We start from the raw sequence: 16,295 nt of genomic DNA on the forward strand, positions 1-16,295 counted from the left end.
TGCCAACAACTCAAATTGCCAACAACTCAAATTGCCAACAACTCAAATTGCCAACAACTCAAATTGCCAACAACTCAAATTGCCAACAACTCAAATTGCCAACAACTCAAATTGCCATCAACTCAAATTGCCATCAACTCAAATTGCCAACAACTCAAATAACTCAAATTGCCAACAACTCAAATTGCCAACAACTCAAATTGCCAACAACTCAAATTGCCAACAACTCAAATTGCCAACAACTCAAATTGCCAACAACTCAAATTGCCAACAACTCAAATTGCCAACAACTCAAATTGCCAACAACTCAAATTGCCAACAACTCAAATTGAGCGTTACACTTCATGAACATTTTTAAAAAGGTTAGATAAATTACCTATTGTTGCATAGAATTTAATTCGGTAATCCGGGACCGGACCTTACAGTACAAGCAGTTAAAATAAAATCTTTTAAGTCAGTTTCAAAATACATAATTCGTGAAATCAGCTGAACACTTAACCACTAAACTACCCATACATTAATAGAAACCATACATCCTGTGAATCCATTCCAGGGACTTCACACTGATTAAAATTAAATCCAATCTTTGAATCCATTCCAGGAACTTCACACTGATTAAAATTAAATCCAACCTTTGAATCCAGCCCAGCAACTTCACACTGATTAAAATTAAATCCAACCTTTGAATCCATTCCAGCAACCTTTGAATCCATTCCAGAAACTTCACTGATCAAAATTAAATCCAAAAATTAAAACTATTCAGAATTAGGACCTTAAATTTTAACAACCAGTACTAAAGTATCAATGTCAATTTCAGATCCAGAATAATTTGTTAGCTTACATTTCTAGGTTACTTTCTATTGTAAAACTTAATCTAATGCAAATTCAAAATTACACCTCACACCAAGTAAATAACTTCTACTTGCGTATCAATTTGTAAAACACTACTTTAGCTTAACTATTAGGCTTTTTTTGTACAACTCAGAATCTGTACAACTTAAATTGTTTAAAGTTACCTTTATTCTAAGGTTAAAAAACTTAAAATTGAATAAAATACCATGTAATTATGGTATATTAACATCAGTAATTAAAGGTAGATTAACAATCATTAAGAAATTAAAAGTAAAGCCTGCAGTTTGAATGCTCCAACTTTGAAGCCAAACAAATACTGAATGTTGGACCTAAGAACAATCTGATTTAAGAGCCATTACAATCCTCAGAATAAGGCACTTCATCTGCAGTATTAAAAAAAAAACTTATTTGTGCCTCATTGCCTAAATGACTATCGACAGCCTGCGCTTTATTCAAAGCAGCTCCCTAATTTTCAAGACTCCTCGCTGTCTGAGCCAGAAGCTCTGTCGGGGGCATAAACTCTGTCGGAGTCGTAAGCTCTGTCTGAGCCATGAGCCGTAAGATACAACACATGTTCACATACGTGTGGTCTCCTGGCTCTGCCAACTGCATCCCCCCTCCCTCCAGCTCTCCTGGGAACCCAGGACGCACCACCCAACCTTCCTGCTCTGTAACGTGGGAACCTCAAGCGCCCCGCCACCCGTTGAGTACTGGGACTGCCAGTCGGCCTAGTGTCAACTACTCTGAGGTACTCTCCGCAAGGTGACTCCACGAGTCTGTACCGTCTAGGGCGCACCGCTCTCTGCAAACCCCTGTACCTTCCCCTGTACCTTCCGTAACAAGTCTCATAGCTTGATGTCCGAGAACTCGAGTTACCGGAACCGTCTGATAAAGTTGTACCGGTGCTATCAGAGTCCGTTTCTGTAGATTTATCAGATTTGGGTGGTTCTAGTTTCCTTGCATAACGAGAGAGCATTGCAGCAAGAGCTGCCAATAATGTCCTCAAGCCTCTGACGAGAGCTTCAACGAGGCGGCGCGGGTTCCAAGTGTGGTCCATAATCTGGAAATATACTGAAATCAGTTTCCATACAACCAAGTTTAATCTACTGACTAAAAAAAAATTCCAAGGCTTAAAAGATTTAATATAAAAAATGCCTAATAACTTTTACAATAACTTTTTAAAGTTCATGAACTTTTTTTTTTTAACTATTATGGAGTCAAGACAGTCAGTATTTAAAACAAACTTCAATGAATTTAACTAGTTGCCTCAAGGGATCTGGACTTTACAAATTTAATATACAAAATTCATTAGTTCAAAGCCATTCTTGGGTTCAGTCTTATTAACATGTCAATTTAATTTTAGTGAGCAGTATACAGTAATTTACCTTGTTACAGTACTTCAGTATATAACAATTTGTTGTATAAAAGACAAAATTTTTATATGTGCATTATATTTATGGTTCACAATAGGCAAAAGTATAGGTGAAGTTATGACTATTTCGTAAAATATAAGATACGCGCATATAATTAATATTTATATTAAGTTAACCCAAAATTCGAAATAGCAAATAAGATAACAGTGATGTACTTAGAAGCTATACAGTTACCAAAGTTAATAACCAAGTTGGCACCACAACAGGATTGGAGACCTCACAGGATGTTTTAAGAGTGTTTTTTTATAAGATTTCAAGAAATAGAAAAAATCAATTCTGAATCAATATTGAACTGAAAAACAAATTCCCTTCGAAGATCGATCACCGAAACTCAACTTAAAAGTTCCTATTTATCTCTCTCGCTCTCTCTCACTAAGTCACCAAGCAACCAACTCTCCCACCAAGGCAACCAACTCTCCCACCAAGGCAACCAGTAAAGTTAAGCGTACTTTCCAAAACCGCTCTATACCAATTTTATTACTTTAGGAAACTAAAAAGTAAAGAAATTTCAAGTTTTGCGTATGAAGATATTCAAAGACTTAGTCCGGCCGGCCAAATGCCTACGGAAAATAAAAATAAAGCTTACCTTACTACGTGGACTGTTTGTCTTCGAGTAAATAGTCCTGAAGTAAACAAAGGAGGAAATTAACAGAAAAACCCAGAGGCCTGACAAGAATGTCAGCAATTTACACACTGATGAAACGTCGTCGCTGTTAAAACTTGGTTCCTTGAAATAGATCAACAGGCACATCTGGAAAATATTTAAAATTAGGCAATGCCTTTGATTCTTGGAGATATGAATGTGGTTTCAAAAACCTAAATACATGAAAGCATTAGCTTATATCGATACATTCATAACAATCCAGTTGTTGGGATTTAGGAAAATTAATTCACTGCAATGTCTGGATATTTCCAGTGACATTGATTCATAAGAAAGCTCATTGACCCAAGTAATATAGTTTAGAGAAAATTTAAAATAAGAGGGGAAACTTTAAAAGTTACTAGGTGTTAATATCAAATACAAACTTCAAAACTGCTAAAAAGCTGTAGTCATGTAAAGTCAAACAAAAAATGCAAAGTCTAGCACAAAATTTAACACTAACACTGTCCTTCCATAGATGCAATTTTAATATATACAGAATTCCTTACAGGGACTTAAAACGATAATAAACTCTTAAATGTCTTGCCAAGTAACGATAAAAATACAAGGAATTAAGAACAAATCGCTTATTTTAAGAACACTAAAAACATCACACAACCTAACAAAAGAATTTAATAATTAACACTCTACATGAAAAACACTAACAATAATACTCACCCCGAACCATAAAACTCTTAGTTTCCTAGAACAGAAAACGGTGTCAGCCTTACAAACCAAAGAGAAGAGAAAGACTGATAGTTTTCACGTCTGTCTACAGTTTGCTGTTGACGGCAGGGACCACAGAGTCTAGGAATAATCAGTCTGACCAAAAGGAAACATGACGTCATGAGAGTGACGTCATAAGAGTTGAGGTATGGGTAGCCTCTTTCGAAATGAGAGAGACTTCTTATAAAAGACTGGGGCATGTAAATAATAATAATAATAATAATAATAATAATAATAATAATAATAATAATAATAATAATAATATCTAGCCCTCATTACTTAACATATACAAAGCTGCATAAGCCATGAAATTGCCTTCTTTAATAATAATAATAATAATAATAATAATAATAATAATAATAATAATAATAATAATAATAATAATAATAATATATCTAGCTTCATTTCGTTAACTGACACACTGCTGCTTCAGCATTGAAATTGCCTTAATAATAATAATAATAATAATAATAATAATAATAATAATAATAATAATAATAATAATAATAATAATAATAATATCTATCACCATTTCGTTAAAACACCCACCGGTGCTTCAACATTGAAATTGCCTTCTTAATAATAATAATAATAATAATAATAATAATAATAATAATAATAATAATAATAATAATAATAATATGTAGCATCCTTCAGTTAACACACCTATTGCCGCATCAACCATGAAATTGCCTTCATAACTCTCTAATGAATCCTGGAACTCCATCACGTCTAAGTTTGATGCGACCACGGAATTCTCTGTATTATATCCCGGACGCGGCACTGCCTCATGACACCCGTTTCATAAACTGGTTCCATAAACTAGTAGGTAGAAAATCATATATTCCTCTTGGAGAGGTATATTGTTGTTGACATGTTACAAGGGTAAATAAATAAAAGATAAAGTTGTCGTTATTAATTCCAGCATCAGACGTTTGGTATTTGCATATTGTATCCATAAGATTAAAAAAAAAAAACTCACTACGTGCATAGGCTTAACTGAACTAAGAACATCGAGATGTTTATGTTGTTTGGTGAGGAATTACTTTTCTGTATGAAATGTTCGTAATGGTTTATCTCAAAACTTACTCATCCCAGCCTAGATTCAGTATTATTGATTTGAATTTAATGGCGTATCCCTGACTATAGTCTAAGGAATATATTTTAGCTATAAATATTTTGGAGAAGAAAATAATTAGAGGATTTTCCCCTTCTGCCCCTAAAAGAAAATTGCATGCATGGCAAAGTAATTAGTAAATATTTCAATCTTGAACTATCCTTCCTCCATACTCTCTCTCTCTCTCTCTCTCTCTCTCCATAAATACAACCGCTATTATCTTCCCATAACGAGACAACTGCTACCTGGAAAGAACACGCCGCTAACTTCTCGCCATCAATTCTGGCAGAAATTAGGAATGACGAAGTTATGGGAAGGAAAACTTCTCAATCGAATTCCAGCTCATTTTCCATCGTCGCGGAAGTTCGCGAAGTTCGGAGCGAGTGAGAGAAATAATGTATCGTTGATCTCTGGCCGAAAGAAAGGGAATGAAAATAAGACAGAAAAAAAAGGTATAATAAAAGGTATTCTTTAAGAACTGGCGTCTTCAGAGCGGTATATGGCGGTCGAATAGACTCCAATGGGTATTTTAACGTTACTTGAATATAAGAGAGAGAGAGAGAGAGAGAGAGAGAGAGAGAGAGTCGACACGGTACGTTCTGGCTATAAGGACGTTACGTCCCATACTGGAGGTACGTTTTATTCATTTTTGCTGTATAAAAGCTAGTTGCAGAGAGGCTGGGGCCAAATCAAGGAGTCGCAAGTGTAAACATGGCGTTTATAATCCGTAGACTATTCACCTGAAATAATAATAATAATAATAATAATAATAATAATAATAATAATAATAATAATAATAATAATAATAATAATAATAATAATAATAATAATAATAATAATAAACTTTACAGAAATTTACAGATTAATAATTTTGGTATATATATATATATACATATATATATACACTGTATAAACACATGTATTTGTATATGCACTGATGTATGTTAGTATACGTGAGCAACTGTGGATTCCTGTGCAACCACAGATAAAAATAATCTTGCTCATTCTCGGCTACTGAAGAATTCAGCTCTTAGGCCTTGTACCGTTCCGTGTTTCCAACCTCGAATTCTATAGAACCACGCTCCTACAGAATAAGATTGTGTTGCTAGACCCCAGAAGAATTCCTTCGAAAAGAGAAACTCTCTTCTCTAATAAAAGATAAATATTTTAGCCACCCCACCCCCTCCCTAAAAAAGTAAAATGACCCTGCTTTCCAAAATGTTTCCAGTCCGCACATAAGCAGCCCATAACTTACCATGTACGGTAATGTATGGTCGGGCAAACTACACGACGCCGTCTCATATGTTACTCCGTAGACGCCCCCGAGGCAGTTTATCGGGAAGTTACGTAGCCAAATAAAACTGACGGAGTATGGGAGAAACTTTTCTTCCCTCCCAGAGACGTGTTCGGGTCATGTTTGCGTCGCCGAGTTTTGGGGGGAACCCGAAGCATAAACTTCGTGTAGATTTTCACTGGGGTGAAAACCGTCAACTTCTTCGTGAGCAAACTTCCAAAACTTCGAAAACTTCGACTTTCGGGAGTCTCTCTCTCTCTCTCTCTCTCTGGGTGTTTACATACTCCGCCATTGACCGAAGTCTATTATGCAGTTTCTTGGGGTGTGTATGAATAGAACTCCTCGTGGGAAGGATATGCCATCGTATGGGTTAGTATCCGATGAATGGGGTGTGAATAAATAAAAAGTTGGAGGCATACTTATATACCCATCTCAGGAGTTTCAGCTTCTTTGGAGCGGTATATTGTACGTTCCTATTTAAAGACTTGAAGCGAGGAAAGGTCTTTCTGCTATTGTCACTAGAATAGTTGGACAATATTTCTTCTTTGGATGTCAATGCTTAAAATTAAAAGTAAATTTCTAATATGTATGACATTGGAATACTTATGACATTGTAATACAAAGTCCTTATCTAAATCACCTATCTTTAGAAAATACACATTCATCGACTAAATAGAAGTCAAGAATTGCCAAGTTAGGCAAATTGTTTTCATGCCTTTTGAAAAGCCATTGGGATTTATAACCGAAGTCGCGTTCATACTATAACAAGAAAATATTTTTCCGGTTTTTAGAGAGTACTGTTCCCAGCTTCAAAACAATTTACGTTGAATCATTTTCCTTTCCTTAACTTGGAAAATTGTCTGAACATTCTAGTCTGTTAAAGTGAGCAGTATTTTCGAAGGGTACTATATTCTCGTTAAGATAAACGCATTTAGGGACATCAATATTTATGGCCTTAACCATTATTAGAATATTTTATTAAATTCAAACTTAAATTATGAAACTATGCAAGTAGTTACTAATTACACGTCATCCTGCTAACATGTAAAACTTGTCCTATAAAACACCTTTATTTTCTCAAGGTCTTCAGCGAGTTTCACAGCTTGAGACTCCTTATTTATTGAGTAAGGAAGCCAAAATTGATTGGGCAGTTTTAATTCAAAGTTCAATTAAGAGTTTTAAGATTTGTCCAGAAAAAAAAAAACTGGTGTATAACTTGTTTCCCTAGATATTTAACAAGCGAAACTATCCCCACTCCTTATAGTGGGTCATGATTTGGCCAAAGTAATAGTATTCCATACCCCGGGAAATGCGATTATCGTTAGTGTATGTTATTTCAGTAAAATTCTCTAAAAAAATTCAGATTTAGTCACTCCAAGATAATCTAATAAAGACCATGCCTTCACTTCAAATTTGGAAAACTGCCTAAAGATTCTACCACTAAAGTGATAATTATAAAGTTCCTTATCTCTACACTAGCCAGTACCATCACATCCCCCTACCTCTTATAAATATTAAGGTAAAAAATACAAATAGGCAAAAAATACAAATACTAGAGCTCACACCCAAGTTTTAATCCTTTCAAAAGATATTACAGAAGAATATTCACCAATCTCAAGAATATTCAACAATCTCAAAATTGTTTTTAAACGTTAAGTCTGTGTTCAATCCCACCACACACACCCAAGTTTTAATCCTTTCAAGAGATATTACAGAAGAATATTCACCAATCTCAAGAATATTCAACAATCTCAAAATTGTTTTAAACGTTAAGTTGGTGTTCAATCCCACCACACCATTAACATTCACTCTTGGGGTAGTTATATCGGTAGTTATAACTTAAAACTAGTATAAGCATATCAGTCCATCATGGTTAAATTAATCCATCATGGTAGTTATCTTTAAAGTATAAGGATATCAGCCCATCATGATTAAAATTAATCCATGGTTAAAATTAAAACAGCATACACCATACAGCAAGTGCACAATAATTAAGATTAAAATTTAACGTAATTTAACATTACTTAGAAATAAAACAATACAACTGCATACCATAACTAGTTAAAAGTACGCAGTGCACAACTAGAACTAGTACGAAGATTAAAATTATTAATTCATATAAGAACCATCAAAATCATTACTTAAAAAATCCCTTCAAATCCTGAGATTCACTTTCATGTATCTACTTAAAATATCAATCCCTTTTTCATTCAGACTACAAACAGAACTCTTTCCGCGCACCATCGATGCTCGGACTAATCTTCCCTTTAACTAAGAGGAAGAAGTTGCATTGTAATTCCTAGATAATCTGGTTGAAATATTAGTCCTCTCGTTCGTATTAGAGCTCCTCTCGTTCATACTGGTGTTCCTCTCGTTCATACTGAAGATGAACGCATCCTCGCCTTCTTCCTGCACTGCTTGCGCCTGTACGACAGGAGGGCGATAGAACAAAGCTATCATTTGATCACGGGCGTAGTAGTAAGTCTGAAAAATGGATCAAAGGAATTGATTCAGGAGTCATTACTAACAATTGTAAAGTTGTGGGGATATACATTCCGTGAAAATTAACAATACTTTGTTATGAAAATTCAGGCATTAAATTTCAAAAGTTTTAAGTCAGGGTTAAATGGCCAGTATGAAAATTATTAAAAATACTGTAATATTTTTACTAAACATTCCGTGAAAGTGTACAATCCATTGGTATGAAAATTCAGGCATTAAAAAATTTCAAAAGTCTTAAGTCAGGGTTAAACGGCGGCCAGTATGAAAATTAAAAATACTATTTTTACTAAAACTTAAATTTCTAAGTTACGATTAAATTTCCAAGTACGAAAATTTAATAAAATTCTTCATTACAAAAAGAAATTTCTAAAGCTACAATTGAATGGCCAGAGTTTCAATATTGTTACCAAATTTAAGACTGCCGAACGCTTAAAGAGAAGCGTTAGCGAAAAAAAAGAGAAGCGTTAGCGAAAAAAAGTTAACGAGAAAAGTACTTTAACTAGGTACTTTAAGTTTTTACTATGTTTAATTATAAAGGTACGGCTGGATGGCCAGTTTCAATATTTTTTCCAAATTTAACACTGCCGAACGTTAAACTAGAAAAGTACATTTACCTAGAAGTTTAAAAACTAGGTTACAGTTCACTATTTAGTCTTAGTGCTTCAGAAATAACAGCGAGGTACCAAAACTCAGCGCTACTGAACTGATTTTAAATACTATCAAGTTTCTGATTCTTGAACCTTGAAGCTAAGTTTATTGAACTTTCTAGATTACCAACACACTTCCGATACTTAACTACCCTTTAAGCCAAGTTCAGAAAACTATTTCCACCTCACGCCTCGCTTCAAATTAAACAGCTTCAAAGATACATCATTAAAATTACTTACCTCCTTGATGAGTGGTGCGTACACACACCAAAGTACACAGCAAACAGTCATCACGATGCTTAAGAGTCCGATAGTAATCAAGGGAATTGCAAATGACATCACAACCTTTCTATCCTCTTCCGAATCGTAGAAAGTTTCGGCCATCTCCTAAAGTTGAGTAGAAACAAAACTTTAAAAATAGTGTAACAAAAAATATGAAGGGGTTCAATAAACCATTTGAGAAAATCCCACCTAGTGACTTTAATAAGCCAAACTTTCAAAGCTTACTATACGCTATCCGAAGCGCTAGATCCGCAGTTAGTCATAACCCAACAGTGCTAAGTTGAATAAAAACACGATTAATGCAATACCCTAAAACTTCAGTGAATATTTGGTACCTAGGTACAGATGATCATTACATCAACTCAGCTACACATTTTGCCATCTCCTGCAATTTCGAAGGTATCAATGTAACGTTACTTCTGTTGAAGTTACTATATATCCAATAAAAAATGTATTTGGTAAGAAATTAGAAAGCACATGTGCTAGATATAACTATGTGCGAGATATAACTAGAGATAATTTTATAGTCGCCCAAATCCATAAATAGTGTTCAGAATCATAACGTATAACTCAGTCCAGTCATAACGACTAATAAAGTTATTAGACCCCCCAACAAAACACTTACTAGACCAGACAAGTTACAAAAATTTATGTACGCATAAACAATTAACTACAAAGTCTTAGATACTAAGTAAATAAAGAAAAACTGCAATTACCCATTATGCACAAGAGAAAGAAATTTACCCCCAATAACAATCTTAAATGTTAAATAAAAAAAAAACTAACAGCAATTACACATTAAACACAAGAGGAAAAAAAAACTTACCCCCAATATCACAAAGTTTAACAAAAATATAAAATTGGCAGTAATTACCCACTGAACACAATAGAAATAACTTAAAACCCCAGTGGCACAAAACAACTAAAATCGCCAAACAACACAAAGTAACAAATGGTTCCAAATAAAAAATCAGAACTAACGTTAAAAACTCTAATCCTGCTAAAAGGAGAAGGACGAAGTCGAGTCACAGTGCCCACCACAAGACCAGAATGCGTCCTTTTCCATCCTGTGAGTGCAGAGGTAAACACTCGCCAAGGACAATGGAGAAAACGGAATACTCAAAGTAACAAAAGTGACGTAGTTTAACGCAGTTTACGTCATACGTAGTTGGGAGGGATTCCTTTCGAATTTTGTAATCAAAGTTTTAAAAGTTGTTAAATTCCAACTTTTTTTTAATGAGTTTCAGTATCATACGAGATATGTGATTCATTTTGCTTTTTCAGTTTTCTCAAGGTAATTTGCCATGGAAATCTGGAGACTATGCAATAATCTTTAGCAAGAAAGACATTTTCTATATTTAGTGCTGTGTCAGAGACTATACCTGACTTCCATACTGATGATTTGAAAACTATTTGTGCATCAAAGTATGTTCCTTTACACCACAATAGCAATGAGAATGGGCCTATACTTCCCTCAAATGGAAAACTGTGGTACCTGCAAAATTTTCGAAAACTGAGATATGCCACCTTTTGGGCTAGGGAAACTCAAAATACACAAGTTTCCGTAGTTTCAGAATGATTCTTCAATGCTCTCCACGAGTATTTAGGGATCCCATTTGCAGTATCTGCAAAATCAGTAGTAACGCAAGGGAAAACCGCATTATCTACCATTTTTCTCAGTTTTGCATTTTTGCAGATACTGCAGTGTTCCATTTTAGGGCAGTATAATGATTTTGTTCTGCTTCGTTATCTAATAGAATTTCCTGTAGCATTGTCGCGAGGACCACATATAAGATACTCATTAATTATGTTAATTATGTTCAGCTCATTTAATCTGATGTATTTCAGCATGTCAAAATCTGCAGTGCTTCTCATTATGTAGAATGACGAATATCAACATTGAAAGTTTGCAGCGTAAATTTATCGGATTAGAATCAGCGAGGGAGTATAACTTGATTCAAGAGCATTTCTCTATAAGCTAATAAATAAAGATGTTTGTACTTACTTGGTTTTCACTTTATAGTCCTGATAGTTATCCGGATAATCTTTTAGTTTCCTGTAAAAGAAAACTATCGTTCCGGTTTTGTCTATCCGTCCGCACTTTTTCTGTCAGCCCTCGGATCTTAAAAACTACTGAGTCTAGAGGGCTGCAAATTGGTATGTTGAACATCCACCCTCCAGTCATCAAACATACCAAATTGCAGCCCTCTAGCCTCAGTAGTTTTTATCTGATTTAAGGTTAAAGTTAGCCATAATCGTGCTTCTGGCAACAATGTAGGACAGGCCACCACCGGACCGTAGTTAAAGTTTCATGGGCCGCGGGTCTTACAGCATTATACCGAGACCACCGAAAGATAGATCTGTTTTCAGTGGCCTTGATTATAAGCAGTACAGAAAACTCGATTGCTTCTAAGAAACTTCGGCGCATTTTTCACTTAATATAAACATTACACATGCCTTGAAAATGAACCAGGCGTTTATGAATGGAGCCAAATTGTGAGTACTTGTTGGAATTTTAACGTTAGGTCATCGTGCATCGATCAAACCTTAATTGTACGAGTACTATATTCTGCCGGTCACATTCTCCCTGCGAAATAAAACCTCTTTACCAATTGTAAATAAAATTCGTCCCATTAACCTGACAGGTTACTGACAACCGCTTAGAAGGGACTACAAAGATTTCCTTTGGGGCCTCTTGCTGGGCTAAATTCTCCACGCTTATTTCGTCCCCTTTCACTTACCTGTCCAATTTACACTAATCTCCACCTACACCTCACATTTAAAGGGGCAATCGTTAAGGCTAACCTCGTCAGTAGACCTACATGACGTGGTGATCTCGCTACACCAGTGGTTCTTGAACTTTTTTGCCCAGCGGCCCCCCGCCCCCCCCCCTATGAATTATGTATAGATCCCACGCCCCCCTACCCCTGAAAATTTTGCCAATATAAACAGTATGAATGATATGTTGTCTTTTGTGTACTTGTACACAAATATAAACAATATGAACAATATGTTGTCTTTTGTATACTTGTACACATATAAACAATATGAACAATATGTTGTCTTTTGTATACTAGTATATTTCATTGCTTATATGCGCATATGGATGAATGATAGATTTTTGTTTCATTACTGTTGAATTTTTTATTAGTTTGCACTGTACTATATTTCAATTCATAAACAAGATTTGAAGTGAAAATTGACTTTTATTTTTATTTTATGGCAGGATTTGAGATCATAATCAGAAAACAAATATAAACAATATGAACAATATGTTATCTTAGTATACTAATATACTTCATTGCTTATATGAGTACATGGATGAATGATAGATTTTTGTTTCATTACTGCTGAATTTTTTTATAAGTATGCACTGTACTATATTTCAATTCATAAACAAGATTTGAAATGAAAATGGACTTGTATTTTTATTTTATGGCAGGATTTGAGATCATAATCAGAAAACAAATATAAACAATATGAACAATATGCTATCTTTGTATACTAGTATACTTCATTGCTTATATGAGTATATGGATGAATGATAGATTTTTGTTTCATTACTGTTGAATTTTTTTATAAGTATACACTGTAATATATTTCAATTCATAAACAAGGTTTGAAGTGAAAATTGACTTGTATTTTTATTTTATGGCAGGCTTTGAGATCATAATCAGAAAACATATGGAGGCAGTGATAATGTTTTTGGTAATTTTGCAATTAACATCACAAATTAAACAAAAATGATAGGCACCATCCGGCTGCCTTGCTTGGGCCCCCCTTGGAAGCTTCTGGCGTCCCCCAGTTTAAGAATCACTGCGCTAAGCAAACTAGTAATACTTTTTTCATAATGCTACTTTAAGACGAGTCAGTCACTCTGATTTGCCGTTGCTATACTTGTCGTGGAAAATGATGCTTGTGTACTATCTCCAAGTATTTTAATATTCTAAACACTCTGTACATGATTTCTTTGCCATCATCTGATAAAATAGGATATCACAACATCGTTGAATACCGTACATTCATCTAGACATCCAAAATCATTACATATATATATATATATATATATATATATATATATATATATATATATATATATATATATATATATATATATATATATATATATATATATATATATATATATATTAGAGAGAGAGAGAGAGAGAGAGAGAGAGAGAGAGAGAGAGAGAGAGAGAGAGAGAGAGAGAGAGAGAGAGAGAAACGTACGAAGAAAAACTGTAGTGACATATATTATAATCATCAATGAAAATTTAACGAGGGGTTTCGTCATAAATGATCATATCAAAAACATTGTTAAAATACATAAACATTTAAAAACAGTAGAAATAAACATCTTCTTTTCCAGGTTAAAAGTACTAAAATTCTAATAAAGGAAGCATTAAAATACACCAGCTAAATTATTGTAAAAAACTAAAGTAGTATTCACTCCACAATTATTCTTTCGAGAAATCCCAGACGTATACATTTTAACTCCAGTACATGACCAGATTAAAAATTCAGTTTAAAATCCATCGAATGGAACTTACAAAGTATGGAAAATCAACTCTCCCAAATGCACATTAACTCCAGTACTTGATCAGATGAAAAATTCATTTGAAAATCCATCAAATTCAACTTTCAAATTATGGAAAATCAACTCCTCCCAAAGACACATTAACTCCAATACTTGATCAGATGAAAAAATTCATTTGAAAATCCATCGAATGGAACTTTCAAAGTATGGAAAATCAATTCCTCCCAAACGCACTTCGACTACATAGCCTTGGAGAACGGGGTTCCATTCGCAAACCTCAAGATGCTTCGCTCTCATCTCTCGGTTGCCTGATCAAGGTAACGGTTTCCTGCGCTACGTTGTAGGCCACCAAATCCTCCTGGGAGGATCCTAGCGTTTCCGGATAGTCGTTCCATCGAAGGCACTGCCTTACCCTCTCCTCAAGGTAGGTCAGTAACCGCAGCAGAGACCCGAGGAGCCTGTGGATCAGGTCCTCCCGAAGGCGACGGCATACCTGAAGGAAGAATAATTGTTATTTTGGCTGGTCTAGCACCTGGAACGGATTCATATATTAAAGTATAAGTCGAAATCAATTACGTTTTGTTTCAAGTTTCTCAGATGTAGTGATAATTCATTTCAAGTTCTGTTAAACTTCAAAAGTACTTTTTATTACATTATTTTAATCAATTTGTTCTTTCATTAAGAAAATACAACAGCCTAAATGGTTAAGTTCAAGTTTTAACAATTGATTAAACAGTGTACTATAGAAATGGCATGACCTCACTTAAAACTCACAAACAAACTATAAAAATCCACAATGTTTTTCTGTTGTTCGTGGCAATAAAAGCAATTGAGAAATAAACTGGCATGCAAATGCTTCATAAAGCCTCCAGCATATCCACAGCAACGTATCAGAAACGACGAATGTTAAAAAGAAAAACCATTTCAAAACACTTACAGCCTTTATACGATCGAAGTGTCTGAAGCATTGCAGGCACGCGCAAGAGAGAAAGAGAAAAAGCACACACAAGCTTATTAGCGTGACTAGTGCCGGATATAAGGTGTCGTTTTGCTTGCTAGCGGCTTTGTCCTGAACGAGGTACTTCCTCACCTGGTAATCAGTCATTTTCTGAAATGGGAAAAGATTTTCATGGAATGAAGTCAAGTCAAATTACTATTCGTGCAATTTCTGATTAATACTATTATGGTAGGGAAGGGATTTTTATACAGTAAATTAAAATGATTATTGTTACAGTTACAGGGAAAGGATTTTACTCCAGTAAATTTGAATTGCTATTTTTTTTTCAAAATTAAATTAATTCCACTCTGATACCTAATAATACTATGTCAGTACTTATAGAAGTCAGTTTAGTCCTTGGAGAGGGTGAGAAAGCTTTCCTTCCTTGTACAAAAGGCCAATATTATCGACACTCGAGACCTTTGCTGCCCTAGGATGGAAAACTGAAGTATCTGCAAAATTTTCGAAACTGAGATATGCCACCTATTGGGTTCGTGAAACACTAATAGACAAGTTACTGCAGTTTCAGAATGATTCTTCAATGCTTTCCACGAGTATTTAGGGGGTACCATTTGCAGTATCTGCAAGGGAAAACTGCAGTCTCTGCCATTTTTCTCAGTTTTGTATTTTTGCAGATACTACAGTCTTCCATTTTAGGGCAGTTTGGTGGTCCGGTGCAAGCAGTAATGTGTAGAAATTAGGGCATATCGCCAATAGAGTGCAATTAAGTGCTACATTCATTTTGAAGAAATGCCTAAACCCTGGAATATTAATTCCTAACGTGACGAGCTAAGTTACTCAAATGGTTTAACGGGATTCTTAGCTATTTATAGCATTTCAAGACCTTAAGATACTAGCTTTTACTAACACAAAAGGTTTCTCATGAACCAGTCCTCTGTTTTGTCACTGTGCAATAAAAAAAAAAAACAACAGTAGTATACTGCCCTAAAATGGAAGACTGCACTATCTACAAAAATACAAACTGAGAAAAATGGTAGATACTCCCTTGCCTACTACTAATTTTGCAGATACTGCAAATGGGACCCCCTAAATAAAGCACTGAAGAATCATTCTGAAACTGCAGTAACTTGTGTATTAGTGATTCACGAGCCCAATAGGTGGCATATCTCAATTTCGAAAACTTTGCAGATACTGCAATTTTTCATTTTAGGGCAGTACAATATTCAATGCATAACCAGAAACCATTTGGAAAGGCTTTTGAATACTAAACATCAGAAGTGCACAAATAGATATGAATTATTTCCACT

The 16,295-nt window shown here is 34.7% G+C and overlaps 2 protein-coding genes and 1 long non-coding RNA gene across 3 annotated transcripts; all 3 read right to left on the reverse strand.

The window, feature by feature from the left end:
• Positions 1–379: 379 nt before the first annotated feature.
• Positions 380–3,736, reverse strand: LOC136849936 (uncharacterized). Its single transcript, XM_067123463.1, has 3 exons — positions 3,604–3,736; positions 2,872–3,036; positions 380–1,912 (listed from the first exon to the last, which is right to left on the reverse strand). The coding sequence occupies exons 2-3, from the start codon at positions 3,034–3,036 to the stop codon at positions 1,325–1,327; spliced, it is 753 nt and encodes a 250-aa protein (XP_066979564.1). The 5' UTR covers positions 3,604–3,736; the 3' UTR covers positions 380–1,324.
• A 3,879-nt stretch (positions 3,737–7,615) lies between these two features.
• On the reverse strand, positions 7,616–10,625 carry LOC136849937 (uncharacterized). Its single transcript, XM_067123465.1, has 3 exons — positions 10,475–10,625; positions 9,452–9,598; positions 7,616–8,546 (listed from the first exon to the last, which is right to left on the reverse strand). Exons 2-3 carry the CDS (start codon positions 9,593–9,595, stop codon positions 8,334–8,336), a joined length of 357 nt encoding a protein of 118 aa, XP_066979566.1. The 5' UTR covers positions 9,596–9,598; positions 10,475–10,625; the 3' UTR covers positions 7,616–8,333.
• A 3,323-nt stretch (positions 10,626–13,948) lies between these two features.
• On the reverse strand, positions 13,949–15,367 carry LOC136849939 (uncharacterized). The gene is made up of 3 exons (XR_010856480.1): positions 15,343–15,367; positions 14,968–15,138; positions 13,949–14,523 (listed from the first exon to the last, which is right to left on the reverse strand). It is a non-coding gene; the product is annotated as an uncharacterized lncRNA (long non-coding RNA).
• Between the last annotated feature and the right edge of the window lie 928 nt (positions 15,368–16,295).

Source organism: Macrobrachium rosenbergii, chromosome 21, assembly GCF_040412425.1.
Source record: "Macrobrachium rosenbergii isolate ZJJX-2024 chromosome 21, ASM4041242v1, whole genome shotgun sequence".
NCBI lineage: Eukaryota > Metazoa > Arthropoda > Malacostraca > Decapoda > Palaemonidae > Macrobrachium > Macrobrachium rosenbergii.